Genomic DNA, 13,893 nt, shown 5'->3' with positions numbered 1-13,893 from the left:
ATTCACTCAGCATAATATTACTAGCGCATTTTCGTACGGTTCCTTGGAGCTCTGGAAGCTAAATCTTCGTCGAGATTGTAAGAGCAACAAATATTACAGCAAGCTCCGCTCAGCGTCTTTTGTTATTCAATATTTTCATTCTTTTTGCAGAAAAGTGTTCAAATTACAATTGTGAGCCAAGCATGTTCGGAGCACGTGCTCCGTCTTTGGGGTGAAGCATTTGAAACTTTTCATAATCAAGTGATGGACTCATTGACAGGAAATCGGATAATTTCAGTGTGTTTTAACATTTTAAGCCCATTAATTAAGCAGTGCAAAAAGTATATGATACCTGTTTAACTTAATTTGAAAAGAAGTCAGATCGCATTTCAATAATACTTTCATGGGTCAGTGTTCGTAGACGCAGAGTGGCATTTTAATTAGGGAAATTTTCTTATGCAGACTCGAGTTTAAACAACACACAGATCGCTTACAAAGTCTTTTCGTGGAGTGTTATTGACTTACACGACTCCAACTCTTGCAATGAAATCAGTGTTTTATGTGTATCTGAGTCCAAATACGATTTTATTGTCTCGCACTAATAGGTGATTTGCGACCCTTCTATCAACACCAATTTGGGAACGTGTGAGGTGATCCCGAGTAACCATTGACAACGATTATTAGTACCCCAACAAATACTGTGCCACTGATACGAATACCTTCGTACAGGATATCGAGTCATCTTCGCGACTGGATCAAAAACTTCGTGACAAGCAGGCTGCAGAAGAGTCATCTACAGACAGTGAAGTAAATCTAGTGCGCCTCACGGGACTGTGAATTTTTCGTTGCTGTTCATATTAAACAGTAATGATTCGGCGGAAAGTGTTAGTTAACAATCTCAGGCTGCTCTCAGGTACTGCAGATGTCAAAGAGAAAATTCTATGTGGTAAGTTCCAGTTAAGTCACCCTGCAGGTATAGATGCTGCGGAAGTCAGAGCTGTGCCTAGAATGCATCTTGAGAACAGAATGTCAACGGAAAGGGTGCGTATAGCAAATTATTAATGGTAGAAATGCTGTTGCTATATTTATTGTCAACCACGCGAATGGAGCAAGAAGCTTTGATAGTGCAAGGAGCATAAAACTTGGACCGGAAAAACAATAAAGCCGTGTACTGTCATCCAGGGGTTAATATTACTGTGTTCTGTACTGTTTCACGTGTTTACTTACGAATAACACCAAACGATGCGGCTAATCCAGACTATCTTCTTCCAACTGAAATAAAATGTAACTTTTGTTTTTGATAGTGTGCAGTAAAATGCAGGTACTGATCCTAGCATGGAATTTAATCTTCCGCGATAATAGTTCCACACATGCAATGCTAAAAATATGCTAGATTGGTTTCTTGAACACGTTAATGAAGAAACAAAAATACTTCCGTACCATACACCCATTCTGAATTTGCAATTTTGTCATATGATAACATGATGGAGACTGTGGCTGTTGTTTGAAGACGAATGTTGATGGTGTTAGGACAGCAACCAGCCACAAATTTACTTTCAGTTCCTTTATTCAATGGGCACCGTTACCGGTTTCGAATCGTTGTGATTCATCCTCAGACGGCTTTCACGCTTTCTTTATGACATGTTGTGTGTTTTTTACAGATTAATTTTCGTGAAACGTCGGTTTGGAGTGTTTGTTTCCATAACATTCGTCCAACAGATGTAAATGCATTCCCACTGCATTCTTATTGTTGCACATGCAAATTGTTCTCACTAAACACTTTAAATTTGTCACTGAGAAGATTTCTACCACGCACCACATGTTTTGATATATACAAAGAGCTTACAAATTGTAATCTGTTTACGCATATACATCACATCTACCGATTTCGTCCTATTCGGGTCATTCTTTCGTGGTGCGTCTTTTTTTCGTTCTTAGAGTGTGCTTGGTGATTTTGAATTCCACTGATAAAATTCTTCAGGTTGTTCAATTTCCTGAGATCTTGATCTGAGAGGACCGTGGTCTCCATAGGTTGATTAGAGTGATTTTTTTTTTCGTTGATTTTTACCCCCTCTCCCCATATATGTAAGTATTTCTGTTATATTGATGACGATATGCAAATGTCGACGATATACGCTGTGTGTTTTGTTTGCAAGCAAACTTTTTGCACTCGTTCACGTACTTACTGTTGACAACAGTAATGTCCATTCAAGGTTATCATCATTTATGGCGTGAATTTATATCACGAAACGGCAAAAATAGGTTGTGCATAAGAATGATATAATTATTGAATAGCAAGGAAGAAAGGAAGATTGGAGAAGATTTGGTAATGAAATCGGCAGAATCATTTTTGAAGAGACTATTGTAGCATCTGCTTTCACTGTTTAGGGAATCTGGTTTATGGGCTGGGATCTGAAACACTGCCATACCGAATGCAATACCAGTGCGTTAATCACAGAGACACCTCGCTAATACAATGCCGTAAAAAAATTAGTGTGGTATCGATAGCTACGATGCCACGGCGTAGGTGCAAGTTCGTAGGTTGGCACTACGACACCAACACAGACGACAGCGCCCTCTAGCCGGCGCTGTGCAGCTCTACGAGCGCCGCTCCAGATTCTACCCATTTGATGCCGAGCAGACGACCAAGCAACATTGTTTGTATTTCATAGTGGGCGAGCCACTACAGGTTTGACTGTGTAAATTTTGTTAGCGTTGATACCTGTACGGCTTCGCACCTACGTGCTCATCTTCAGTGCAAAGTTACGTATGTCATTGACTAATATTCGCTATTAAATGTTATGTTAAGTTAAACGCAGTACCGAAGCATTTCACCTTTTCCTGCTCCTACCCATTTCCTACATTCGGCCTACCCTCCAGTTTTCCGGAGCAGATCCAGGCACCGCCATCCAGGAGGGATACAAAAATTAGTATACCTGGAAAGACGACTTCGATTTTGGTCAGATGACGGCATACGCCATATTCGGGATAGTAGACTTACTGATAATGGTTTCAACGTCATCTGCCAACGGATAGTGTAGTGGCATTGCTATCAAAGCGCCATCTGTGTCTACCCTTTAATAGAGAATACTCACAGCCACAAGGGACTGTGTGGTGCAAACGTGTGAAGCTTGCAGGCAATCATGTCACGGAGACGCACTCGTGCTACATTCAGCCAACTGGGCGAGTCTGAAAGGAGTCAACCTGAGGGCTTCCAAGTAGCGGGATGGTCCTTTCGGAGAACTGTCCAACAATGTAAACGTGCTGCATCAACTGTGCAACGATGCTGGTATCAGTGGTCACGTGAACACTTTCATAACCGTAGACGAGGTTCTGGACGTCCATGCAGCACAGACGCCCGCCAGAATCGTCATCTTGTAAGGGCAGCAGTGGAAGATTGTACAGTGACCACACCACAGATAAAAAGACTGTTGAGTCCCGACGCGTCAACACGAAGTGTTGCAAACCGGTTATTAGCAGTGGAACTACGGACACACCTCTAGCCCGCCTTCCAGTAACGCCACAGCAACGACGTGCACACCGCGGTCCTCAACGATGAAAGCAGATCCTGCCAGCACGTAACTGACGATCAACGTTGACCTGGTTAGCGCTATCTCGTAGAGTGCATTCGACCAAGACACACTGGCCACATCGCAGATCTTGTGGTTTGGTGTGTGACAAGCCATAAATCTCGTACTATCCAGTGCTCGGCACGTGCAGAATGATGTTAGACCCGTTCTTCTGCAGCTCCTGCAAGAGGTTCAAATGGCTCTGAGCACTACGGGACTTAACTTCTGAGGTCATCAGTCTCCTAGAACTGAGAACTACTTAAACCTAACTAACCTAAGGACATCACACACATCCATGCCCGAGGCAGGATTCGAATCTGCGACCGTAGCGGTCGCGCGGTTCCAGAGTGTAGCGCCTAGAACCGCTCGGCCTCTCCGGCCGGCCTTGCAACAGGAAGGTGAAGTATTGTTCCAACAGGATAATGCTCCTCCACATATTACCCGTGACACTCAACCTCCTCTGTAAGACGGCAGAAACTTTCCTAGCCAGCACTATCTCCGGACTTGTTCCCAGTCGAACACGTGTGAGATATAATGGGACGAGAAACGACTCGTGCGACCCTTCAACCACAACTCTTACAGAACTACGTGGACAGGTTGAGCAAGTGTGACACGACGTATCCTAGGACAGTATTCGCCATCTGTACGATCGACTGAATGCCAGAGATAGCACCTGCATTGCCGCCCATGGAGTCTACTCTATGTACTAGTATAGGGATTTCAGCATGGTACCTCAGAACTGTTTGTGCTATTGATCTGTAAGTGTAATCATTTCGTATACTCTACATGCACCGTTGCAACAATAAATTGCTAGTGAATTGGAAACCTCTAAATGGGTGTACTAATTTTTTTCTGGTGGCGTATTTGATAATGAAAACCACCTGTAAGCGTCACACAGCACGCAAAGGCTGTGTAATCTTCCCTGACCCATTAGCCCTTTAAATGCTAGCGACATGTATATCTGTCGCTAACTTAAGCACGCTCTGAGCTAACGACGTATATAGGGTTTCAAGAGCGATTGCATGAAAACAACAAGACATTCAGAACATTCATGTCAGCGGATGAAACATCCCTTCAAGTTTCTAACTGACATTACAAGTACTCAGTAGGGCACAGTTTGTAATGCCGTGAACGTCAATACGTGCTTCAGTTCAGTGAAGTCGATGACATGAATTGCCCCAGAAAGGGGCGACAGCAGTGCACTTCGTACGTCTGTTTATTGGATTACCTATCTGCAGGCGCGCAAAACAACATGGGACTGACGATACAGGGGTTGGGAAAAAATATGGAAAAACCGCGAGAAACGCGTGCTTGAATATAAATGCAGACTATAGCCAAGGCTACAGGTAGAGTGTTGTATTTCACCACGAAGGCACCAGTGCAATGTGCTCAATACGTTGCAAGTGTAGTGGTGTAAACTGCCTGGGCGTTTACGAGTTGGTGCAAATGTCCGGAATAAATTCTTGGACAAATGCCCCAAATTCATCAATGCCCGGGCATTTGTGCATTTTAAAGCTTAACTGATAAGTGGCGCTTATACAAAACTTCACGCTGATATTTTGTTTTGAACAGCCTACTTGTCTAGTGGTTGGATAATCAAAGGGAGTCAGGGGAGAATAATTAGGGGAAATAAATTGGACTGTAAACACAACTTTTTATGTATATAATGGGGTCAATTTTATTTTCACGGCACTGCAGTCATATGGAAGCAGATAAAGAAAGGAGCAGAACAGGAAACTGTGATCTGACTCAAATGTCGCTGCATCTGACACTAAAGCTGTTTTTTTTACTGAAAACAGTTAAACACGTAAGAACACATTTATCATCAAGAAACATATGCCAGATGTTTAATACACTCTGTAGTAATTTTGTTATTAATAATCATTCTTCAGTAATATTCAGAGATTTGGCACGGACTATAAAGTGTGTTACATTACAAAGCGATGACGTAAGGGCAATGTTTACCTACGTCAAGTTGGAATTCTAGTTTTATGAAATCTGCTCTCTTCTTTCTTTTCCTTCTTAGTATAAAGACAATGAATGAATTACGTAGGTATAAGTGTAAACATTTACTAATTTTCGATATTAGGTGTATCATCCCATCCCTTATTTTAACTGATAAATTATACAATGAAGAGCCATAGAAACTGGTGCACCTGCCTAATATCGTGCAGGGCCTCCGTGAGCACGCAGAAGTGTTGCAACACGACGTGGCATGGATTCAATTAATGTCTGAAGTAGTGCTGGAAGGAATTCACACCGTGAATCCTGCAGGGCGGTCCACAAATCCGAAAGATTAAGAGGGGAGGATATCTCTTCTGAACAGTACGTTGTAAGGCATCCCAGATATGCTCAATAGCGTTCATGTCTTGGTATTTTGGCGGACAGTGGAAATGTTCCTGGAGCCATTCTGGACGTGTGAGGTGTCTCATTGTCCTGCTGTAATTGCCCAAGTCCGTCGGAATGCACACTGGACATGAATGGACGCAGGTGATCAGACAGGATGCTTACATAGGTGTCACCTTCAGAGTCGTATCTAAACGTATCAGGGGTCCCATATCACTCCAAGTGCACATGCCTCACTCCATTACAGAGCCTGCAACAGCTTGAACAGTCCTCTGCTGGCATGCAGGGTCCATGGATTTGTGAGGTTGCCTCCATACCCGTACACGTCCATCCGCTCGATAGAATTTTAAAGGAGACTCGTCCGACCAGGCAACATGTTTACAGTCATCAACAGCCTAATGTTGGTGTTGACGGGCCCACGTGAGGCGTAAAGCTTTGTGTCGCGCAGTTTTCAAGGGTAAACGAGCACCGCCGTCTCCAAAAGCCCATATCAATGATGTTTCGTTGACTAGTTCGCATCCTGATACTTGTTGATGGCCCAGCATTGAAATTTGCAGCAATTTGCGGAAGGGTTGCACTTCTGTCACGTTGAACGATTCTCTTCAGTCGTCGTTGGTCCCGTTCTTGCAGGATCTTTTTCCAGCTGCAGCGATGTCGGAGATTTCATGTTTTACCGGATTCCTGATATTCACGGTACATTCGTGAAATGGTCGTACGGAAAAATCCCCACTCCATCGCTACCTCCGAGACGCTGTGTCCCATCACTCTTGAGCCGACTATAACACCACTTTCAAACTCACTTAACCGATCTAACGACTGCGCCAGACATTTGTCTTACATGCGCATTGCTGACCGCAGCGCCGTATTCTGCCTGTTTACATATCTCGGTATTTGAATACGCCTGTCTATAGCTGTTTCTTTTGCGCTTCACTGTACATTCTAGCATTAAAAGACCTGAAAAGTACTTTTTTTATAAATGTCCAGATTTTGGGCATTTAAGACTGCTTTGGGAGAATTACTGGGCAAATTCCCCATTTGATAAGTGTCAGTAATTGTTGGTGCTGTTGGTGCTTGTATGGTGGATGCTTATTTCCGAAAGTAGACGAAGTGTTTGGAGTCTCAAGAGGCATCATATCGAAGATTTATACTGCATACAGGGAAAGCGGGTGAACATCATCCGATAAGTCACAACGCGGACGAAAGTGTGTGTCAAGTGGTCGTGACAACCGTCATTGAAGAGGACTGTGAGGAAAGTAAGAGAACATCAGCTGTAAAAGTCACTGCCGAAGTGAATGTCGCACTCGCGACCCGTGTCAGTACCAAACTAACGAGAAGGGAGCCCCATAAGCAGGAACCTGCAAGGCGAGCTGGAATCACAAAGCTACTCATCAGCGATGGAAAATCCCATAACACGAGAAAATGGTGACGGAAACTTGGACTGTGGAGCTATAGAACACAGTCATTTGGTCGGATGAGTCTTGGTGCACACTGTTTACAACTTCTGGCCGAGTTTACTTCCTAAGAGTGAAACAGGGCGAGCTTTCGGTGATGAACTGGAAGCCATATAGTGGTATTCCATGGGCCTCATTGGTTCTTTGAGAGGTCGTATAACTTCCGAGAGTCATGTGACCGTTTTGGTTGGTCAGGTTCGTCCCGTGGTACAATATTTGTTCCCCAATGGTTATGCTGTGTTGTAAGACGACAGAGCCCCCTCTTCACACATCTATCATCGCCCAGGACTGGTTAAGTGAGCAAGAGGATGAGTTGTCGCATCTCCACTAAAGGTGTCACCAGTTTTCAATATTATTAAGCCCTTGTGATGTACTTTGAAGAAAAGGGTTCATGACCGCTATGGACTTTCGTCATCGTTACCTGAACTTGGCCCTGTTTTGTAGGAAGAATGGTATGCGTTTCTTTTCGAAAACCATACAGGACCTGTATTTACCCATTCCGAGACGACTGGAAGTTGTATTGAATGCCAGCGGCTTTCTTACACCGTATTAGACATGGAAATGTGTTGTGTTTTTGATGTTTCCATACTTTTGTCCACCCCTTTAATGCCTACACGTTCTGAGACGACCCGCCAGTGCAACTACGTACTGGCGCGTACTGCAGATCGAAACTTGGAGTAATGCTCTGTCCACTGGCATGTGTCATTTTTAGTCGGCCGTTGTGGCCGAGCGTTTCTAGGCGCGTCAGTCTGGAACCGCGCTGCTGCTACGGTCGCAGGTTCGAATCCTGCCTCGGCCATGGATGTGTGTGCTGTCCTTAGGTTAGTTAGGTTTAAGTACTTCTAAGTCTAGGAGACTGATGACCTCAGATGTTAACTCCCATAGTGCTCAGAGCCATTTGAACCATTCGTGTCATTCTTCTGTATGTCTTACAGTTTTCGTCCAGTCATCCTCTGAAACCTTGGAGGTACTTATGAATGACAATTTATATGTTACAAGAGTCAATAGCTCCAGAAGAGCAATTGTCTAATACATATGTATCGATGTTTTAAGGTAACATAAACACACAAAATGACCCACAGCGCTTCACTGAGATATTAATCATACTAATAATAACATTAACAGTTTATTAGTTACATGTTTCATACATCATTTGACCGATTCTTTTATTGAAATGCTTTGGAACGATTCAGTTTCCAGGGTATGTATACATGATTAGTGTGAACATTAATGAATTCGAAGGGGATGTCCAATCCCTTGACCAACGCGCTCCCCTGACCTTGCTCCTCTTCACTTTTTCCGTTGTGTAGTCAGCGGCAGTAAGAATAGTACCTGAGCTTCTTCTGCGCATCTTTAAAGTGTTTGATACGACTGTGCAATCTTACAGAGATGGCAGCAGACCGTATTATTCGTTTCGGACCTCTTGATAAGTATGGAAGTGTGATTACGCATGTCAATCACATCGCGATTACGGGCAGCACGGGGTTCACGCCTGAGCCTCAGGACGTGCGCTAGCAGCGCATGTCGGGTGTTTCAAGCGTCAACTTCGCGTCTCAATATCTCGGGATATAATGGGAATATTGCGATGCAATCAACGCCATTGTGTATGTGCTTTGTCATGCTATGGATTGCAGAAGAAAAAATGTAGGAGGTCCATTTAAAAAAACATATGTTTGTGTTAAAAGACACATATGCTTTCGTTTTAGAATGTTTCCAAATATGTACATTCATGGGCCCCAGCCATACATTGATACCGGTGAAAGTCGATTTCCAATAGCTGTTATTGTTCCAGAGATATTTTGGGTGGACAAGATAGCTGGGACACCCTGTATAATGAAGTAGATGGTTGTCATATTGAATATTTACTCTACAGTAGTGTAGCTTAAATTATTAAATTGCACTCTACTGTTAATAAAAGTTTTTCAAACTACAGCATTCTGGTGTCTCATTTAGTCTACTAAATGCGTAGAATGGGCATAGTTCTGTTTAAACTTAACACACATTTCTGACCATAAGTTTCTTACATCCAAACTGTATTCGGAACAGATTCTACAGACAGTAGTTACATATACTTCTGAATGCATCAGAAAAATTACATCATTGCACGGCAAATAATTCAAGAGGTATAAAGTAATCAACACTGAAATTCTTGAAAATTTGCCACATCATTTATGACGTTCAAATTTATTACTTGTTTGCCACTAACTCTATTCGCAACACGCTTTGCGGATAGTATGCATATACGTCTCTCAATGTACCTACAAAAATATGTCATTGTACGACACACAGTTCCGGAGATATGATATCAAATACTGAGATGCGTGAAAAGTTGCCACATGATGCATAAAATTTAAATACCTCACTTCTTTAGAACTAACACTTTTCAAAACGAATTTCACAGACAGTAGCCACCAGTAGATATACCTGCAGAATTATATCATTGTACGACCCATAGTTCAGGAGGTATGACATCATAAATGTAGAGCTGCGAGAAAATGAAACTGCAGCGCGGAATTCACTAGAGAGACATGTCAAATCTGTGTACCAATATACATGAAATAAGTTAAATACATGTGAAATATGTGCGTGAGCCGGCAAAGCCATGGGTGGAAAGCTCATCCTAAACCCCTGGAATGATTTCAACCAAATTTGGTACACATATTAGTTACAATCTGGAAACAAATACTGCGGTGTAACAAGCACCAAACTCCTGTTGGGGTGGGGTGATAACGTTGAGAGAGAAGGGCGATGAGGAGATGGACAGAGATAGGCACAGCTAGGAGGAGGAGGAGGAGGTAGAGATAGGGGAGGGAGAAATAGATGAGAGAGAAGGAGATGGACAGAGAAAGGAAACAGGAGAAGATGGACAAAGTCAGGGTTAGGAATAGATAGAGAGGTGGGAGAGAGGAGATGAACAGAGAAACAGAAGAGGAGGAGATGGACAGAGAGAGGAGAAGGTAGCAGATGGACACAGAAAGGAATGTGGAAGAGATGAACGGGGAGACTGGGAGAAGGAGATGTACAGAGGGGGAAGTAGCAGATGGACAATGGGGAGGAGCAGATTGACAGAGAGAGAGAGAGAGGAGAGGAGCAGATGGACAGAGAGGTGGGAGAAGGTTATGGACAGAGAGTGTGGGTGGAGGAGGTGGACAGAGAGAGGGGAGTGGGAAATGGGCAGAGAGAGGGGTATGGAGGAGATGGACAAAGAAAGGAAAGAGGAGGAAATGCACAGAGATTGGGGGGGGGGAGGAAGAGATTAGGCACAGAGATATGGAAGAGATGAACAGACAGAAGGGGTGGGGGGATAGAAAATGGACAGAGAAGGGGGAGAGGAGAAGATGGACAGAAAGGGGGGGAGGAGGAAAGGGCACAGATATGAAAGTGGAGTAGATGAATAGGGAGAGGAAATGGACAGAGATAGGGGGAGGAAGAGATTAGGCACAAAGATACGGGAGGAGGAAATGAACAGACAGAAGGGGTTATAGGAAATAGACAGAGAAGGGGGAGAGGAGAAGATGGACAGAAAGAGGGGAGGAAAGGGCACAGATATGAAAGTGGAGGAGATGAGTAGGGAGAGGAAATGGACAGAGAGGCGTGGGAAAATGGACGAAGAGAGGTGGAGGAGGTGATTGACAGAGAGGGTGGAGGAGATTGACAGAGACAGAGGAGGGGATGGTATTAAAGGAGTGAGAAAAGAGATGGACAAAAGGGGAGGAGCAAATTGACATAGAGGGGGGGGGGGGGAGGGAGAGGAGTAGATGGACTAACAGGAGAATAGGATAAATACATACCAGCGCAACGGCAGGTAGTCGGCTAGTTGCTTTATAAGTAACTGTTTAACCGCGGGTAACACCGTGGGCGCACCTAGTTCCGCGATCTTCTTTTGTCTTGCGTTCTGAGTGTCCTATTCACAGTTCGAGTCGCTAACCTCTACGCTACCCCTTCCAGTCCGTCACGTCGTCGAAGCTGAGGTAGAAGTAATGTCGTCGACCGCAGAAGGACTTGTCCCGTTGTCCTCCCTCCACAAGGCGTCACATACGCAGAGACCCGGAGAAAGAGCTCGAATATTCCAGCAGTGCGCTACTGGTTGCGCTGCGCAGTAGCCTCGCGTGTCTCGGCGTGGCCGGGGCGGATGCGCGGATGGTCCAGCAAAACAACAGCAGGCAAGAGAGCAGGCAGAGCGCGAAAGGCGGTCAGTTACATAAGGACGGTGCGGCGCCGTGGCGCGTGACGGTCGGCCCGCGCGCGGCGAGGCCCACAGACCCAGTCAGTCGGCTCCTGGCCAGCCATGCCGCTGCAGACGCGCTGGCCCGAGGGCGCCGAAGAGGAGGAGGAGGGGCCGGCGCCGCTGGAGCACAAGGGGCTGTGCGTGGCCGCCGGCGCGCGCCCGCGCAGCCTCTACCTGCCGGGGGACGGCTCGCTCGAGGATATATTAGCCTCCGGGCAGTGCGCGCGCCAGTCGCTCGACGACTACACCGGCGTCCGGGCCGTGATGGAGGAACTGTACAGCTACCCCAGGAACCACCACCCATACCACCGCGCAGAGGCGACGACCGGCAGCGTGAGCAGCGACAGCGACTCGCCACCCGGCGTCGAGGACTCCGATCACCGGAAACTCGGCACCGTGGACGGCTTCTCCACCTGCTTCGCCGTCGGCAGTCTGTCAGACCCGACAGTGCGCGAGGTCTACCGCGCTGCTGCTCACCCCGGAAGAATCGCAGATGTGTCCGAATACACTCGACCAGCTACTGCCGACTACCGAGAGGCCTACGGCTACAACCTGTACGAGTCGCTGCAGTTTATAGACAAGGACCAGTCGTGGAAAGAAGCTCACGCGTACCCGGCTATAGCCGACGGCCGACGTGGGCCTCACTGCTACCTGGACGCGGCCGTGCAGACTTCCGACGAAGAGGGTTCCGTGCCGTCGGATGACTCGCGCAACCGATCGGACCAATCTTCTTCGAACGGGTCGAACCAGTCACTGGAGTTCCCGGAAAACGATCACTCCGGCGACGGTGCTCCTCACACGCTACGTCCGTGGTTTCACGACAACCCGATGATGAGCATAATACACGAGGAAGAGGGCGAGTCCAACGAAAATCTCAGTTCAGATTCGAGTCACAGGTCGCACAGTTCTGTCGAAGTACCGGTGGGCGATAAGCGGGAGACGGTGAAGCAAGAGTCCGCTGCGCTGTACGAAGAAGTGAAAAGTCCTCGAGTTTACGAGAACAACGTGCAATCTGAAACTCCAAACGACGAGAAGAAGTACCCACTACCGCTGGATAGGCTCACATCAACAGGAGATGAGGAAGCTGTCTCCAAAGGCCGATACTTCTGCCTGGTGTCCACGCCACCTCCACAGGAACCAGGTAAGGAGTGTCACTCATGTTCCATCAAGAAATTACGCGCTGTACTTCGAAACATTTTTGAGTGTGTTTTGCCGAGAGCCCAGTAAATGGCGAACTGAAAAACCAAAAGAGTTACGGAATTTCATAGTTTTGTTATCTTCGACGATCATTACAGACATGGCAGTGTTAGTTCTATTTGAAGTATTGACTATTTTCTCTGCATTGTTGTGCTATCCTAAACTAGCGACTTTTTAAAAAAAGAGACAATTACGACGGCGTGATGGAAAGCAATCCTTGTCTCGGTATTTTTAAAGGTCAAACTCTTAAAGCTTTTTGAATAAAACAATCGTTATTAACACTCTACATCTTTATTCTTCACGTCTACACATTCGTTTCACAACATAGTCACCATGGCAACGAACGTATTTCTCCTAACGCGAGAGCAGCTTGTTGATTTCTTTGACGGAGCGACAACCTGCTCGCACCGCTTCACCACTATCAAAGTGAACTCCACGAAGATGTTCTTTAAGTTTTGGGAACAAATGAAAATCAGATGGGGAAAAGTCGGCACTTTACGGAGGATGATCGATGACAGTGAATCAAAGGTGTCGGCTCGTTGCAGATGTTGCAGCGCTCGTGTGTGGTCTGGCATTATCATGCTGAGAACAGGATGGTCCATGCATGGACGAACGTTTTCTGTGGTTAGAAACTCAATTGCAGCACGCTGTTTCTCAAGCGCCGACATAGTTATGCTACACACCATCATGTTACACGCTACGATTCGGAGCCATGTAGCGGTAGAGGACTGCTGTAGAAGATTAATAACGCTTGTTTTATTTAAAGAGTTTTTATGTAAAAGATTCGATGGCGTTACTTTTCAGCGTACCCTCGTGCGTTGTCACACAAAAGACGGGCTAATACGTTCAGCTACATATATTGACACTGGTTACGACGCCATGCTATAGTCTCTTTTTCTTTGTTACGATCATCTTAAGTTTCGTGCGTCCTCGGTTTCGAAAAAGAAGGAACGTGACTATGGTTTTATTCAAATGATCAAGCGTTCAGTTATTAAAAAGTTAAACCATGTTTCTCCTATATCAGAAATTCATATTTTCAGATTTCGTCGATACAACTAACAGTGGTGTTTTACCTTGTGTGATGCATATTAGTCTGTACACACATCTTCAGTACCGTACAAAT

At 45.4% G+C, this 13,893-nt stretch overlaps 1 protein-coding gene across 1 annotated transcript in view; it reads left to right on the top strand.

Annotated features, from left to right (window-relative positions):
- The first annotated feature begins 11,633 nt into the window (after window positions 1-11,633).
- Window positions 11,634-13,893, top strand: part of LOC124777106 (heat shock 70 kDa protein 12A-like) — a 210,236-nt gene continuing 207,976 nt past the window's right edge. The window contains exon 1 of the mRNA XM_047252393.1: window positions 11,634-12,714. Coding sequence (XP_047108349.1) covers window positions 11,634-12,714 — 1,081 coding nt within the window. The remainder of the gene's footprint in view (window positions 12,715-13,893) is intronic.

Source organism: Schistocerca piceifrons, chromosome 1 (genome assembly GCF_021461385.2).
Source record: "Schistocerca piceifrons isolate TAMUIC-IGC-003096 chromosome 1, iqSchPice1.1, whole genome shotgun sequence".
In the NCBI taxonomy this organism is placed as follows: domain Eukaryota; kingdom Metazoa; phylum Arthropoda; class Insecta; order Orthoptera; family Acrididae; genus Schistocerca; species Schistocerca piceifrons.
The sequence above is the reverse complement of the archived record's forward strand: the minus strand, read 5'-3'. Positions and strand labels throughout refer to the sequence as shown.